This window comes from Equus asinus, chromosome 3 (genome assembly GCF_041296235.1).
Source record: "Equus asinus isolate D_3611 breed Donkey chromosome 3, EquAss-T2T_v2, whole genome shotgun sequence".
In the NCBI taxonomy this organism is placed as follows: Eukaryota; Metazoa; Chordata; class Mammalia; order Perissodactyla; family Equidae; genus Equus; species Equus asinus.
Window position 1 is genome coordinate 55,023,807 of NC_091792.1, and position 16,400 is coordinate 55,040,206.

Below are 16,400 nucleotides of genomic sequence, written 5' to 3' on the forward strand. Positions count from 1 at the left end.
GCTTTACATTTCTTTCTCTCTTGCCTTAAATTTCTACCAGGTCCTGCTCACCATCACCACCCTCCCTCAACTCCCGCCCCCTTAACGTTTTTGAATCTTCAAACTCCAGATCAGATCTCAACGCCCCTGTGAAGATTTCTCCCCACACTATTCTCAAGAGCGCTCCTTTTCTTGAGCAGTCATTTACCACTGCATCGGAATACAAACTCCTTGAGCACGGAGGTCGGGTGGATTGAATTCTGTAACTGGGACACGTTAAGTGCCATAACTGTTTGCCAGAAGGAAATAAACACAATTCTACCGTGTAGAAAACTGAGTCTCCATTTTCTCCCAAATACTTAATTTCCAAGCGTTACTTTTGAAAATGCTTCCTGGCTAAATGCAGGTTCACCGTTTTCTTTGCAGGTGTGTTAGGCACAGAACCTGCGACGGCGGGTCAGGCGAGGTGACCCACGCAAAGGCCGCCTTCGGCGCTGGTAAAGGCGCAGGCCCCCAATTCCCTCGATCGAAGTTAGAGGAAGTAGCGCTCGTGCATGGCTGCCTTCGCTTTTCGCTTTCCGCTTTCCACGTTCGGGCCCCTGAGCCGGCCGGCGGTTCCTGCGCGGCTCCCGAGCGCGGTCGTCTTTTCCCGGCGGCGCGGAACCGCAGCTTCGCGAGGACGCCGAGGACCGCGCGCGCCTGCGGCCTTCCGAGAACGCATCCCAGAGGGCGGCCGCCTACTGTCCTTCCGCGAGGTCACCGGAGGGGGCAACCAGCAAAGCGTGACTGACGTGAGCTAATCGCCAGCGAAGAGTTTCACACCCAGCGCGTCCCGCAGCGCTCTCGCCCTCGCCCAGCTCCTGCTCCGGGCGCCCCAGCCTCGGCCCGCCCACCGTTCCCACATGGCCCAATAGGCGCCGACGCGGCTCCGACCGCGGCCGGAGGAGGAGGGGTTGCGGCAGCCGGGCGCTGAACGGCCGTTCACGTCAACGCGGTGACGTCACGCGTCGACGCACCTGTCGGGTTTCCGACTCCAGCGGCAGCTGCTTTTCCCTTTTGGTGCGTCGGGGCTGCTCTGCTCCGGGACCCACATCCCCTTTCTCAGAGTCCCAGTTCCCCCGCGGCCCGGCATCGGGCTGCGTGATGAGGAAAGAGGGTGTGGTGGGTTGACAGCCATTCTACTTTTTTCTCCGAGTTGGACCATGGATTCAGGGTTAGTGTTTTAAGAGAGAAGTGAGATTGTAGATTTTTATTTTTAATTTTGGCTAGAAGCAGGTTGACTCTAGGGCCCTAGAAAGCAAGCGGATTTAACTTAATGCTGCTCCTGTGTTTGAAGGAGGCCAGAAAAAGTCCCACCTGGCAAAATTTTCGTAACCTCAACAGTAGAAAACCTCAGGTATCTTTTAAAACGGATAGTTTTCGTTGTGTCAGGCTTTCTTCAGGTGGAGCTCCCAGGGTAGCTAGGTTTTAGGTTTGAAACAGATGCAGAATCCAAAGGCAGCGCAAAAACCAGCCTCCGATTTTGCTATGCCTCTGAGCTGCAAGGTGAGTTGCATTGTGTGAGTGAAGATTCGTTAGCTGTCATATTCACGGATTTGGGGTCAACTGTAATACCAGGGCTGTCATCTTGGTTTCTCTTACAACAAATTCGCCTACGTGATGTTAAACCCATCCTGAATTAGGTATATACTCTCTGACATTCTTTAAGATTTTACCTATTTCCTTCAGGAACCGTCGAAGGACCTTTGAATAGAACGGAAGTAGGTTCCAGGAAAAGATTAATTTTGAACTCTGTGGGTTTTACTTTCGCTAAATTTGCCCAAATTCGAAGTTAATATTCAGTTTTTCTAGCTTTAGATTTATGTGTATGTCAATACATAGTTTGTGTGTATATATAACATTTGTGTTTTGATCTTAAACTGACTGGGACCAGAAACTACCTTAGAAATTCACTTAGCATATGCTATGCTTTATTTGTATAGCATTTTAAAACTGGAGCTCGTTGAAGAGAATTACATATACATTATGCATATTAGAGGCTGAAATTTTTGTTTCCTTTGGAAAGAAATTCTTGTCTATGAGAATTGAATCAACAGCGACATACCTGTTTTTCTTTTTTGCAATTCAAAAGTTCATTTCTGCAAACTATAAACTTTTTTGAGCATGTAATTCAGTTACTGCAGCATCATTGTGGCTTGTGTCATTGATTGCTGAATCTTTTCAGAAATCCTTTTCTTTTCATCTCTAAAGAGTGAATTTAGAAGATTCTTTTCTTGACGAAGTCGGTATAGAATTAATTTAAATAATGTCAGTTTTACGTGCTTTTGTGAGTCACTAGAAAATTTTGTGCAACTCGAGACTACATATAGGAGTTAAAATGTTAATGTATTTGTTTTGATTTTCATCTTAAAACAAGCTGCTGTTGCAGATTGTTTTCTTGTTACATAGTATGGCTTAAAAACCAGGCGTGTGACCTACAAATATTTCCTCAAATTGAGTGTGCTTTTATGGCCTCTGGTTAGTAGGAACAGCCACTGTTGGCAGAATCCATGACAGATTGCATCCTTCTCCCACACCCTACCCCCCACAGTCTTCAAAGACTTTGATTCTTTGCTTGAAAAACAGGTTAAATTATTTTAAGAGGTCAATATCAATGTATAGTACCTGTATCTTTACTTGGAAGATGTGTTTTAGCGTGTTTTCAATTATATGCAGGTCATTAGAATGTAAATATTTTACCTGGTTTTGAATATTTACAGTTCAGGGAAACAGATTTGCTGAGGTTATGGTTTTATGTTAGAGAGTTGGCTGTTTCTCAGGTCATGTTGGTGATAGACTTTCCACTTCCTGTTGTGACATGTTGGTAATAATTTTCAGACCGCTCAGGAACCCAGATTTGATCTCTGTGGTGGGTCAGATATCAAAGCAGTATCTTGTGGGCTTTGGCCACTATCACTGCTTTGTAGAACTTTCAGCTAAATTTCTAGTCAAACTTGTCAGCAAGGATCTAAGAGGTATATGTAATATGATATAATAAGTGTTAATGTTTATTGAGTGACTTCTATGGTTCAGGATCTTTCCTAAGTGGTTCTTTTTGGATTATCTCAATTCTCACATCAACCCCATGAAGTTAGTACTTTCAGTTTTCACATTATTCCGATGTGGAAACTGAGACATAGAGTATTTAATTAGCTTGCCCAAGCTCTCAGTAAGTGTCAGAACTGAGACTGAAGTGTGACAGTATGATTTCAGAGCTCTTGCTCTCCATAGCTGCTCTGTATTGCAGGTAAGACTAGTCAAAATGCTACAAGAAAAGATAGGATGAGAGATAGGGCACTACAGGTTCACTTATTTTTCAATTATAAAAGTAAAGTAAAGTTAGAGAAATTCTGGAAAAAATTTTTTAAACCCTCATCTTACATTCTAATAAACTCTTTATTTTGTTTTTTCATATGCACATTCACATGTGTTTATAAACATTGTAGCTATGATTCATTTAGATTTTTAAAAATAAATGTTCTTCAGTTAGGTATGAAATGGAGGATGAACCCGTGTGGGGAAACTGCCCATTTGCATTGCTGAAATAGAGATTTGATCTGCAACTTTGCCTGGAACCAAGTTAAATATATTTCTTGCCCTTATGAGAAGTAGTTGTACAGTTTCTGTCTTGTAAAATCATGAAAATTATTTCGTTTTCAAAGTGTGAGTCTTCCACAGCATCTTTTTGTTGGATTATTTTACCTTTTTTCCATGTTATAGTTTGAGCCTTATATTTGTGCGTGTGTGATTTTCCTTTAAAATCCTCTAGCATTGAACTTTTGAATTATTCTAAAAAATTTTATGAATCTAGGGAATTTTCTTCAGAGTAGACAGCTACTTCCTTTAGTGGGTTATCCATTTAATGCTTTTTTGAAGAAAAATATATAAGACACAGCAATTTGGACATGCAGCTAACTTAATGAACAGTAAGGATAAAATATCAGGTAATATTACTTTTGGGAGAAATCAGTTTCATTATTGTCATATCTTGTATGTGTTGACATTTTATGTCAGAATAAATTCTTTCTTACTCTGGTGATATTCTGGTCTAAGTTTCGTGTTATGTTGGGTGGAGGTGCTATTCCCTGGTAAAATAAATTTGATAAGCTTTTCAAAAATTTTATTTATAACGTTAATGTCTACTACAGGTTTTCTCAAGAACCTTTCTTATGCTGTTAGCCATTACAGTTCTAGATAGGGGTATGCGTTATTACCCAGACTTATTTAACCGTGACACCTTTTACTGGAGTTGTGTTTTGTGCACATACTCACTAATCTCCAAATATTTTTGTTGCCTTCTTGGCTCCATAGCTTGATTCCTGCCAGTGCTTTTGCTTCAGTTAAGCTCTTTTCCTGTTTCTGCTTCATAAAATCCCACTTACTTTTTAAGGTCCAACTCAAGTATATTTCTTCCAAAGAAGGCTTCTTATCATTAATTACAGTGGGGTGTGATCTTTTCTCTGAACTCTTCTAACAATTCTTATGTCTTCTGTGACGTTTGTCATGTATTGCTTTTTATTATATGTATATATAGTAATTTATAGGAAAATATTACAACATCCCCTTTGAGGACTGTATGTAATGTAATTTATACTGCAGTTTACGGAAAGCTGTAAGGCCTGTACAAATATGATACCCTTAATCAATAAAAATGTCTTTACATTTTTTACAATTTCTGGTACATTAGTAGCTGTTCTGTAAACATTAGTGAATGAATAAATGATTATGTTGAAATTCATTGTCACATTTTAGTTTTTGACTAGTAGTTGGCACATACAGTTCTTAAAATATTTATATGAAAATGCTCTTTGCATACAAATGTCTAGGTCAGTCACTTTCACTTCCTTGCCATCATCGCTTTTGAGACTTTAGTCCATTTCTCTAGTTGCTAGCATTCGAGATTTTCATTTCTTCTTTGACTCAGATTGTGCCACCTTTTCTGTTCAGCTTATTAGCCAGCCAGATAGCTGAGTGGCAGACCTTTGAAACTTAGTCATGGTCCTCAGCACTACCAAATCTCCTTTATGAGAGAGGCAAAAAGCTTTGCTGGGAGTTCTGAAAAATTATTTTACCTACCTCAGGCTATGGGTCCCTTAGCCACCCATTTCCAGGGTCTTCCTATTTCTGCTGCCCACCCCCCAATTCTGGTGGTGTACTGCTTAGTGTTTGGAGGCTAGGTTGCTGTACTGGAGGTAATCATTCCTTTCATTGTGGTCTGGCCCTGAATAGGATTAAAGCCTAGATGTATAATCCTACAGTTGGAAAGAACACTCTGGTCTTGAGTTCTGTAAGCTATAGGAGACTGAAATTTGTTTCTTCCAACTGTTTTGAATCAACAAGTCAAGTCAGAAACTTAGCAGATATCTTAACATTTCTTCTTCACCATTCCCTGCATTTTATTAGTTACCATATCCTCCTTAAACTTCTTTCTGCTCTTCCACGTTGCTATATCTTCGTTCACTTAGGCCCTCAATATCTCATATTCAGAACTGTTCAAAAGTCTACTGGAGTAAGGGTCACCTAACTCCTCTCCCTATCTTTAGTCTTTCAGTCTCTTGCCCTTTTAATCTGTCTTCCAAGCTGCTGATAGTGTAGGCTTGCTAAAATTCTTATCTGATCATGTGGTTTCTTTTAAAACTCTTGATGGCTTCCCATGTGTCTAAGTGAGTAAATAAGTTCCTTAGCATGACATATGAGCCCCTCCCTTCTTGATCTGGCCTGTGTCCACAGCCACTCTCTAGTCCCTTAGCTCTTACATAAGCTACCCAAGCAGGTTTTGTAATTATGCTGCTGTGTTTTTGCACTTCCTTTTTTTTTCCGCCTGTATTGACTTTTCACCTCAGAGTTAGCCTAGTTAACTTATCCTAATCCTTCAATACTCAGGTTAAACATTCCCTCTGTTAAGTGTTCATAGACTTTCCCAGGCAGCATGCTTATTCCTTTTCAGTGTTACCAGATACCTTGTATATACTTCTCCTGTGGTACTTATCATACTATACTGTAGTTATTTGTATGTCTTTCACCTTTTTTGCCTTGGGAATGGGACCATACCTAATTCATTACCCCAGCACCTGGTTTTGTGTCTGGTACATGCTAGGTGCTCAGTAAATGGTTGTTGAATAAATTAATAAGTGACTCTGAAAACTGATTTTGGCTAGTAAATAGATGGTGATCCTGTAAACTGAGATAGGGAAAGTAGTAGGAAAAGCAAGTTTGGGGCAAATATTTATTTAGGCCTTGTTTAGGTCTTGTTGAATTTGAGTTCTCATGCAATATCCAAGTGGAGATGTACCATTCATTTGCTATGCGTTTGTTGTTCATGCGTACTATATATATGAATTGATCCAGCAAGATTTTGTAGATATAGAGGAGATTATTCTGAAATTTATATGCAAAGGCAAAGGAACTAGAATAGCTAAAACAATTTTGAAAAATAAGAATAAAGTGTGAGGAATCAATATATCCAATTTCAAGACTTATAGAGCTACAGTAATCAAGACTGTGTGGAATTGCTGTGGATATGGACACATAAAGGAAAAATTGATAAACTGAACTTCATCAAAATAAAATATTTTTGCTCTGTGACAGACTGTTAAAAGGAAGAAAAGCTACAGAGTGGGAGAAAATATTGCGAACAACATATCTGACAAAGGAATAGTATCTAGAGTATATATTCTAAAATATAAAACTTAGCAGTAAAAAGACAATCCAGTTAGAAAACGGGCAAAAGATATGAACAGTCATTTCACTGAAGAGGATACGCAGATAGCAAATATGCACATGAAAAGATGTTTAGCATCATTAGCCATTAGGGAAATGCAAATTAAAATAACAGTGAGGTATCACTACATACCTATCAGAATGGCTAAAATAAAACATGGTGACAACATCAAGTGCTGGTAAGGATGTGGAGAAACTGGATCACTTATACATTGTTGGTGGGAATGTAAAATAGAGATGTAAAATTAGCAGTTTCTTAAAAAAGTAAACATGCAATTACCATATGACCCAGCTGTTGCACTCCTTGGCTTTTATCCCAGAGATGAAGATTTAAGTTCACCCAAAACCTGTACATGGATGTTTATAGCAGTTTATTCATAATAGCCAAAATTTAGAAAAGAGCCAGATATTGTTCATTGGGTGAATAGTTAAACCAGCTGTGGTACATCCATACTGTGGAATACCACTCAGCAATAAAAAGGAAGTAGTGATACATACAGCAACCTGGATGAATCACCAGAGAATTATGCTAAGTACAAAGAGCTAATCCCAAAATGTAACATATGATTCCATTTATATAACATTCTCGAAATGGCAAAATTATAGAAATAGAAAATACATGGGTTGCCAGGGGTTAGAGAAGGGGGGAGGGGAGGGCTGGAAGAATGTGAGTGTGGCTATTAACAGGCAACGTGAGGGATCCTTGTGGTGATGGGAATGTTCTGTATCTTTGACTGTATCAATGTCAATATCCTGATTATGATATTGTCCTATGATTTTTGCAAGACGTTATCATTGGTGGAAACTGAGCAAAGGGTACACAGGAGCTCTCTATATTATTTCTTACAATTGTATGTGAAATGACAATGATCTCAAAATAAAAAATTTAATTAAAAAAAAAAGTGGGGGCAGGCCCCATGGCTGAGTGGTTAAGTTCATGTGCTCCGCTTTGATGGCTCAGGGTTTCGCCAGTTCAGATCCTGGGCCTGGGGCCTAGCACCACTCATCAGGCCGTACTGAGGCAGCGTCCTACATAGCAGAGCCAGAAGGACCTACAACTAGAATATACAACTATGTACTGGGGGGCTTTGGGGAGAAGAAGAAAAAGAAAAAGTTGAGCACCTACTATGTGACAGGTAACCATTGAATATGCAGTGTTGAGCAAAAATTGATACGGTGTCAGACCTCATGACACATTCTAGAAGGCAAGACAGACATTAATTGAATGATCATATAAATAAGTGTAATATTACAACTGTGATAAGTGCTATAAAGGAGAAATATAAGAACTAATGAAAATTTGACCTTGTCAAAGATTAGCCCAGGTGGTAAGTAGGTCAGGGAGGCTTTCCTTACTAGCTGCGTGACTTTGGGCAAGTTATTTAAACTCTTTGTGCCTCAGTTTCCTCATCTGTAATAGCACCCAAGCTTTAGGGTCCTGATTATATTTAATATAAATATTAATGTGCTTAAGATAGTGCCTAACATATAGTAAACTCTAAGAGTTTGTTAAATAAAAAGATACTTCATGTGAGATCTGAAGAATGAGTGGGAGAATTAATTAGATGAAGAGGAGAGAGTATGTTCCAGCCAAGGAAACAGTAAAAGCCCTGGGGGAGGAGACAGGAAACAGCCTGGTAGGACTGAGAAGAAGATCAATGAGTCTAGAGTACGGCAAGAAGTACTACAAAATGAAGCTGGAGAGCTGGGCAGAGGCCAGGCTGCACAGGGCTTTGTCTGCTGTGTTAAGAGAGTTTGTCTGCTAAGGGTGGTGAGAGATGATTAAGACTTTAATCCATGGAGTGGAGAGAGATTACTGATCAGACTTGCTTTTAGAAAAGACCATGCTGGCTGCAGTGTGGAGATCAGATTAGAGGGGGTCAAGGTGATTGTACATAGATCATTTAGGAATGTTCTATAGTAAACCAGGCTTTACCCCTGGAGATTTTCATAGGTTATGTCTAATTTTAATAACTCTGCATGAATATATTTGCAAGTTACCGTGCATCTATTATAATGTTTTGAAATGGTTTTAAATACATTTCTTGACAATTAAAAAGGAAGATGTGACTTTGTGGTATTGTTTTTATTCATTTTGTAATATCAAAATTTCAGCTGCTGTATTATGACTTAAATAACCATTTATAGGCAAGACTGGAAATTGAGTTTAGAACCTAAAAAGATTTAACACTGGTATCCAGATTTCTTCTGTGTATCTCCTTTATACTATCATAGAATTTTGACTATTTTCTAGCAGTGTTGTTCAATAAAAATATGTGCACTGTAAATGCAAGCCACATATGTAATTTTAAGTTTCTTAGGCACATTAAAACAGTAAAAAGAAAATGATGAGATTAATTTTAATAATATATTTTATTTAGCCCAGTATACCTAGAGTTTTATTTCAACATGGAATCAATATAAACTTATTAATGAAATGTTTGACATCCCTTTTTCATGTTAAGTCTTAGAAATCCAGTAGATATCTTACCTCGGAGCACATCTCAGTTTGGACTGGCCGTGCTAGTGGCTACTGATCTGACAGTATGTCTCTATAGATTTCTGGGGTAATAAGAATAGTTTGTTTGGATTTTTTTTTCAAGTTATCAAATTTATAGAAATAGTTACCCAGGCAGGCCTGAATTTAATAAACTTTTGGGACAGAGTTTGTTGCTCTTATTATAAAGAAAGATGTGGAGTCTGTATGTCTCAGAGGTGTTAGTGAGATTAAGTTTTTTTAAACACTTTGAATGAGTTAAGTTACCAGTTATCACTTACAATTTTTGAGGTCCTCTTAGGGATAAAAATAGAGGAGATATGTTGGAAGTTGGTGATTGAGGTCCCACAACACAGCAGATTTCAATTATTTTAGAGATTTCTCAGTGATGTGCAGCCTCTGACTAATATTCATTGATGTGTTATATATGTTATCACATGTATTAAGCCCTTCTAGTCTGATCATCATGTAAGAAGTGAATAAGAGTGTTTGTGTTCTTTTCAAAATCTTAGCATACATGCTTTGATACATCAAAATTGAAATGATTCTTGAACTATTAATGCTTATTTTTTAAAAGCCTTTTGGTTATTCACTCAAGAGCCACAATATTTAATTTGATTGCCTCTATGGATGCTGCAGAGTACTTAGCATGAACAGTTATTTTCCTACTAGTATTTTAATATTTACTTTAAATATAAAATTCTTGCTTTAATTAGTACATTCTAACAAATTTTAGTATAATAAGCCATCTTTGGTAGAGGTAGAGATAAAACATTAGTAAAGTTGCAAAGCAGTAAATGTTTAAGTTTTTCTTTGTAATTTATGTGCTAGTGTTTGGTTATTCTCCCAAGACCAGAGTGATACTATTGTAGAGAGAATTTGTTTATTGAAAACTGAATACATTTCTTTTTTTAATCCCATTGATTGAAGAAACAATTTGACGTTTTGGCATTTATCATCCATATATTATGTATCAGTCATTATGCCAGATGCTGAGAATAGAGATATGCTCTCAAGGAGCTCTCAAAACTTCATGTTTTCTGAAAGTGGTCTTTAAGTTAAGAAATTTATGTAATAAATCTGTTAAAAATAGACATCCAGTAATATTTTGTTTTTTCTACAAAGAAATGTAAAAGCTTTACAAATAATTTTTAACTATTATAACTCTGAGGTTATTTTTCCATGTGCAGAAGGAAAATTTACTGAGGACAAAAGATTGTCTTAAAACTCTTCAAGTTTTGAAGTACTAAAATTCAACACTAGAGTTGGAGTGTGCTTAGTTCCATTGTCTTTTGTTTTCTGTGTGTACTTATTATGACGTGTTGTCAAATGTCTTGTTTTACAAGGCTTACTGGTTTGACTGCTTTTATGACTTTGTCTTTCAAGTGTGTTGCTAATGTCTACCATACTTATGGTGAACTCTCATTTTGATGTTGAGCAAGTAGGTAGATGTATTTAAAAAATCAAACTCTTTAGGAGTATTATTGTTTTTAAAGTATAAAGAGTTAAGAACATGAAAATATATGCTAATTTGGTATTAATCTGCTTTGGAAAAATGAAAATTGTTACCTATTATCATTTTCCATGGCTGGTATTTGCTCATGGGGTCTGAAGATTTAAATTTTAAAATGATGAAAGGAGAATGAAATTAATATTAAACATTTTAAAATACGGTATTTTAAAATTAGTATTTGCGTCTGGTAAAATATTCAAAAGAGACGAAGAATCTCCCTTTCAGACCTGGTACTTCAGCCTTCTTGTTCATTTCCCTTGTGAGCAGCTTTCTTGGAAATCCCTCCAGAGATAGTCTGTACATACACAAGCAATTAGGTGCTGTATTTCTCCCCCCTGTCCTTCCTTTTTCTGGGGGGAAAAAACCATACATACTTTATAGTATACTATAAACACTTCTCTGACCTTTGTTTTGTAGTTTAACAATTGATCTTGGAGATTGTTTTATACCACTACTTGAAGAAATTCTTCATTCTTTTTCACAGCTATATAGTGAGAATAGAATTATTAAATCATCCCGAAAGACTTAAAAAAGTTAGCTGTTGAATGAATTTAGGATTTTTTTTTTAATACAGAGATGAGAAGTTTCCTGGTGTCATGTTGAACTAGATGATTTTTATTATATGTTGGGAATATGTTAAAGGCCTTTTTCCCCCTTTTTTCAGATAATCAGACAGCTAAATGGAGTCTGAGCAGCTGTTCCATAGAGGCTACTATAGAAACAGCTACAACAGTATAACAAGTGCAAGTAGTGACGAGGAGCTGTTAGATGGAGCAGGTGTTATTATGGATTTTCAAACTTCTGAAGATGACAATTTGTTAGATGGTGACACAGCAGTTGGTAAGTGGCATTACAACCCTTAATATTTGTGGTCATGAATATCCACTAGTGAGTGTATACATTGTTTTATTGAGGTTGAGTTTTTGGGTAACTTTTTTTAAAAATTGAGATGATTCACGTAACATAAATTTAACCATTTTAAACTGTACAATTCAGTGGCATTTAGTGCATTCACAGTGTTGTATAATTACCACTTCTATCTAGTTTTAAAACATTTTTATTACCTCCAAGGAAAACCTCGTATGTGGGTAAACTTTAAAAATTTAAATATAACAAAATAGAGAGGTATACAACTGTAGTTGGGATTCTCCGAGAAACAGAACTAATAGGATGTATATAGACATAGAGAAAGAGATTTCTTATGAAGGATTGGCTCACATGTTTGTGAGGCTGAGAAATCCCACGATCTACCGTCTGCAAATTGGAGGCCTAGGAAACCCGGTGGTGAAGTTCTAGTCCAGACCCAGAGGTCTGAGAACCGGGGGAGGCAGTGGTGTAAGCCCCAGTCTGAGTCTGAAGGCCCTCAGATTGAGGAGCGCTGCTCATGTCTAAGGGCAGGAGAAGACTGATGACCCAGCTCAAGCAGAGAGCAAATTCACCTTTCCTCTGCCTTTTCTACTCACATCCTCAGCTGATTGGATGATGCCCGCTTGCATTGGTGAGGGCGTCTTTTTTTGGTCTACCAATTCAAATGCTAATCTCTTCTGGAAAGACCCTCACAGACACAGAAATAATGTTTCCCAGCTATCTAGGCATCCCTTAGTCCAGTCAAATTGACACATGAAATTAACCATCAGAACAGTCATCAAATCGTAAGTGTGGATGTTGATGAATTTCTACAAAGTGAACACACTTATGTAATTACCACTCAGTCAAGAAATAAATCGTTACCAGTTTCCCCAGAATCCTCCCTTTTCCCCCCTTCAGTTTCAAAGTTAACTATTATTTTGATTTCTTTCATCATAGATTAGTTTCACAGGTATTTAAACTTAATATTAAAGGAATTATGCTGTATATACTCTTTTGTGTCTGATTTAATTGTTTTGAGATTTATCTGTGTCGTTGAATATAGCAGTAGTTAATTTGTTTTTATGGCCATGTAGTTATCTCATTGTGTAAATATGCTTCAATTTATCTATTCTATCCATCATAGATGGTTGGTGGATATTTAGTTTTGTTTTTCTTTCACATTTTGGCTATTAATAATAATGCTGATGTGAATTCTCATGTACATGTATTTTTGCGTACATTATGTACACATTTCTGTGGGATTTATGTATTGGACTAGAATTCTTAGATGTCAGGGTATGTGGATCTCAGTGCTACCAGATACTGGCAAAGATAGTTCCAAAGTGGTTGTAGCATATGCATTTTACCAGCAGTGTGTGAGTTCTAGGTGCTCCACATCTTCACCGGTACTTGATATGACCAGTTTTGAAAATTTTGGCTCTTCTAATATGCGTACAGCAGTGTCACATTTTAGTTTTAATTGACAGTCGCCTGATGGCTTATGAGTTTAAGTGCCTTTTTGTATGTTTATTGTCCTTTAGATTGCCTCTTTTGAAGTACCTCTTCAACCTTTTTGCGTATTTAATGAATCTTTATGCATTCTGATTATGAGTCCTTTGTCAGATATATGTATTGCAGATGTCTTTTCTTGCTCTGTAGTATGCCTTTTCACTCTCTCAATGGAATCTTTTGATGAAGATGTAATTAATTCTAATGAAGTCCAGTTAATCTTTTCATTTATTGTTTGTGCTTTTTGTGCTCTAAAATATCTTCCCCTACCTCAAAGACATGAAGATATTCTCCTGTTTTCTCCCAGAAGTTTTCTTTTTTTGTGTCTTTCACATTTAGATTTATAATCTACCTGCAATAAATTTTTATATGTGATGTGAGTTAGGGGTTCAGATTCATTTTCTTTTCCCCTTATGGATAACTAGTTGAACCAGCACCATTTATTGAAAAAACCTTACATTCTCCAGTGTACTGCAGTGACATCTTTGTCATCTTATCAACTGAGTGTATTTCTGTAGGTCTGTTTCTGGATTTTGTACTCTGTTACACTGAAATATTTCTCTATCCTTATGCCAAAACTTAGCATGTATGTGAGTTTTGTTTTTCACATTGGTCTTGTGAGAGACTTGTAGTCCATTTACATTTAACGTAAACACTGATATATTTGGCTTCAGATCTACTGTTTGTTTTCTGTGTGTCACAGCTGTTCTTTTTTCTCCCTTTTTTTCTGTTCCCCTAAATACCTTATTAGTTATGCATTCTCTTATATTTTGTTTGGTGGGTTACTCTAGCAATTATAACATGCACTCTTGACTCATTAGTTCTACTGTAAATTAGTACTTTTACCACTTCGTGGAAAATGTAAGGACCTTAGGATACTTTACCTTTTTTTTTTTATCCCCCTTCTGCTTTTTGTGCCAAAGTTGTCCTCTATTTTAATTCTTCATATATTTTAAACTGCACAAGACAGTATTATTGTTGTTCTATGTCAATGTCTATTTAGATTTAGCTATATCTTTACTTTTTCCATTGTTCTTTATTTTATACTGTGTTTTTCATGTTTCTGTCTGGGATGGTTATCTTTCTGCCCAAAGAACTCTCATTAGTATTTCTATTTTTTTTATGAGGAAGATTAGCCCTGAGCTAACATCTGCCACCAATCCTCCTCTTTTTGCTGAGGAAGACTGGCCCTGAGCTAAAATCCATGCCCGTCTTTCTCTATTTTATATGTGGGGCCCCTTCCACAGCATGGCTTGACAAGCGGTGTGTAGGTCTGCACCTGGGATCCAAACTGGCCAACCCTAGGCTCCTGAAGTGAAACTTGTGAACTTAACTGCTGTGCTGCCGGGCTGTCCCCCTGCTTTTTTGCTTGAGGAACATTCTCCCTGAGCTAACATCTGTGCCAGTCTTCCTCCACTTTGTATGTGGAATGCCTCCACAGCATGGCTGATGAGTGGAGCAGGTCTGCACCCGGGACCTGAACCTGTGAACCCAGGCCACCAAAGAAGAGCACGTGGAGCTTTAACCACTCGGCCACAGGCCGGCCCCACATTAATATTTCTTTTAATTAACATCTGCTAGCAATAAGTTCATTCAGTTTTTCTCAAAGTTTTTGTTTCACTTTTATTTTTGAAGAATATTTTGCAGCTATATTCCACATTTACAGTTATCTTCTTGAACACTTTAAAGATGTAAATCTGGTGTCATTTGCCTTCTATTATTTCTATGGAAAAGTCAGCTACCAATCTTATGTACTGCCACCACCACCCCACAAGCCCTTTGCTGTTTTTAAGGCTTTTTTCTTTGTCTTTGGTTTTCAGAAGCTTAATCAAGTGTGCCCAAGTGTGGTTTTCTTTGTGTTTATCCTGGCTAGGTTATTAGAGCTTCATGAATTGTGACTTGATTATTTTTTTTCATATTTGGATAATTTTGACCAGTATATTCTCAAATGTTGATTCAGCCATTTTAGAACTCCAATTACATGTGTCAGATCTTTTCACCAAGACCCTTGTGTCTCTTATGCTCCTTTCTGTATTTTCTATCTTCTTTTCTTTTCATTTTGATATTTCACCTCATTTGGGTAAATACCAGGAAATGCAATAGCAGGATCATATGGTTAGAGTGTGTTTAATTTTGTAAGAAACTGCCAAATTGTCTTCCAAAGTGGCTGTACTGTTTCACATTCTCACCAGCAGTGAAGGAGAGTTCCTGTTGCTCAACATATGTGCATATTTGGTGTTGTCAGTATTTTGGATTTTAGCTGTCGTAACAGGCATGTAGTGGTTTCATTTTTACTATCAATAACTGAATTTCAGTTATTTTTCAGCCATAGTATTTCCATTTGATTAATTTTTTTATAGATTTGCATACTCAGGGAGGAACTATCTGCTTTTTTTGAACATAGTAATCACTTGTTTAAGGTCTTTGTCTGAATATTCTAATATCTGGATCACCTATGGGTCTGTGTCTATTGTCTGATTTTTCTCTTGGTTTTCAGTCTTTTGTCCCTGACTCCAGGTAGGCTTTATAATTTTTGATTGAATGCAGATATTGTATACAAAAAATTATAGATATTCTGGATGATAATATCTTCACCATAGTGTATTTAATTTTTTTTCTTGGCAGATACGTAGTCTAGGAGCAAATTACATTGATCCTATCAGAGATGGAGAGAATTTGCAGCATGATTTCAGATTTTCTGAGAGTTAGTCTGTCTTTGGCTCACTTTATTATTAGGGCATAGCCCTTGAAGATTTTACTAGAAAGCCTAGTGTGTTTACCAAGACTCATCCTCTTTGAGGGGCACTGAAATTCAACTTTTGTCTCCCTGGCATTTTGAGACTGCTGACAGTTCTGCTTATCATTTTAGTCTCTTCACCGCTGCTTTTTGCTTAGTTTCTCAACCTCTTGCTCATGAAGTTTAGGAATCATAAATATAGGGGGAAAGCATCATAGAATGACTGTTCTGTCTCTTTTCTCTGGGATATTGGCCCATTGAAGTCCACATTGCTTTGGTGATTCTGAACTTCACATTTTGTTTCCTTGATCCTATGAGACTGCCAGAAGCTCTCAACTTTCACTTTCTGCTGGGCCTCTCGGTCACTGTACTTATGAATCAGGAAATGGCTCAAGGGCAAAAAGTGGTTGAGACTGTTCAGTTTACTTCTGTTTCACTTCTTTTCAAAATCTTGACACTTCAGCTTCTCATTGCTGTGTGTGCTCTCTGGCTGTTTTGGATGTTCTTTGATTTTTTGAAAAGATAAATAAAATATTTATTAAAAAACCCAAAACACT

General features: G+C 37.4%; 1 protein-coding gene across 6 annotated transcripts in view; it reads left to right on the forward strand.

Annotated features, from left to right (window-relative positions):
• The first annotated feature begins 909 nt into the window (after positions 1-909).
• CLCN3 (chloride voltage-gated channel 3) overlaps positions 910-16,400 on the forward strand; it is an 87,618-nt gene continuing 72,127 nt past the window's right edge. For 2 of the 6 annotated variants that reach the window (XM_070505066.1, XM_070505068.1), the window contains exons 1-2: positions 992-1,524; positions 11,413-11,588. In XM_070505066.1, the coding sequence (XP_070361167.1) occupies positions 11,571-11,588 (18 nt within the window). In that variant the 5' untranslated portion in view covers positions 992-1,524; positions 11,413-11,570. Of the gene's footprint in view, positions 1,525-11,412; positions 11,589-16,400 lie in introns of all 6 variants that reach the window. The other 4 variants (XM_014868341.3, XM_014868338.3, XM_070505067.1 and 1 more) reach the window with 4 other exon arrangements.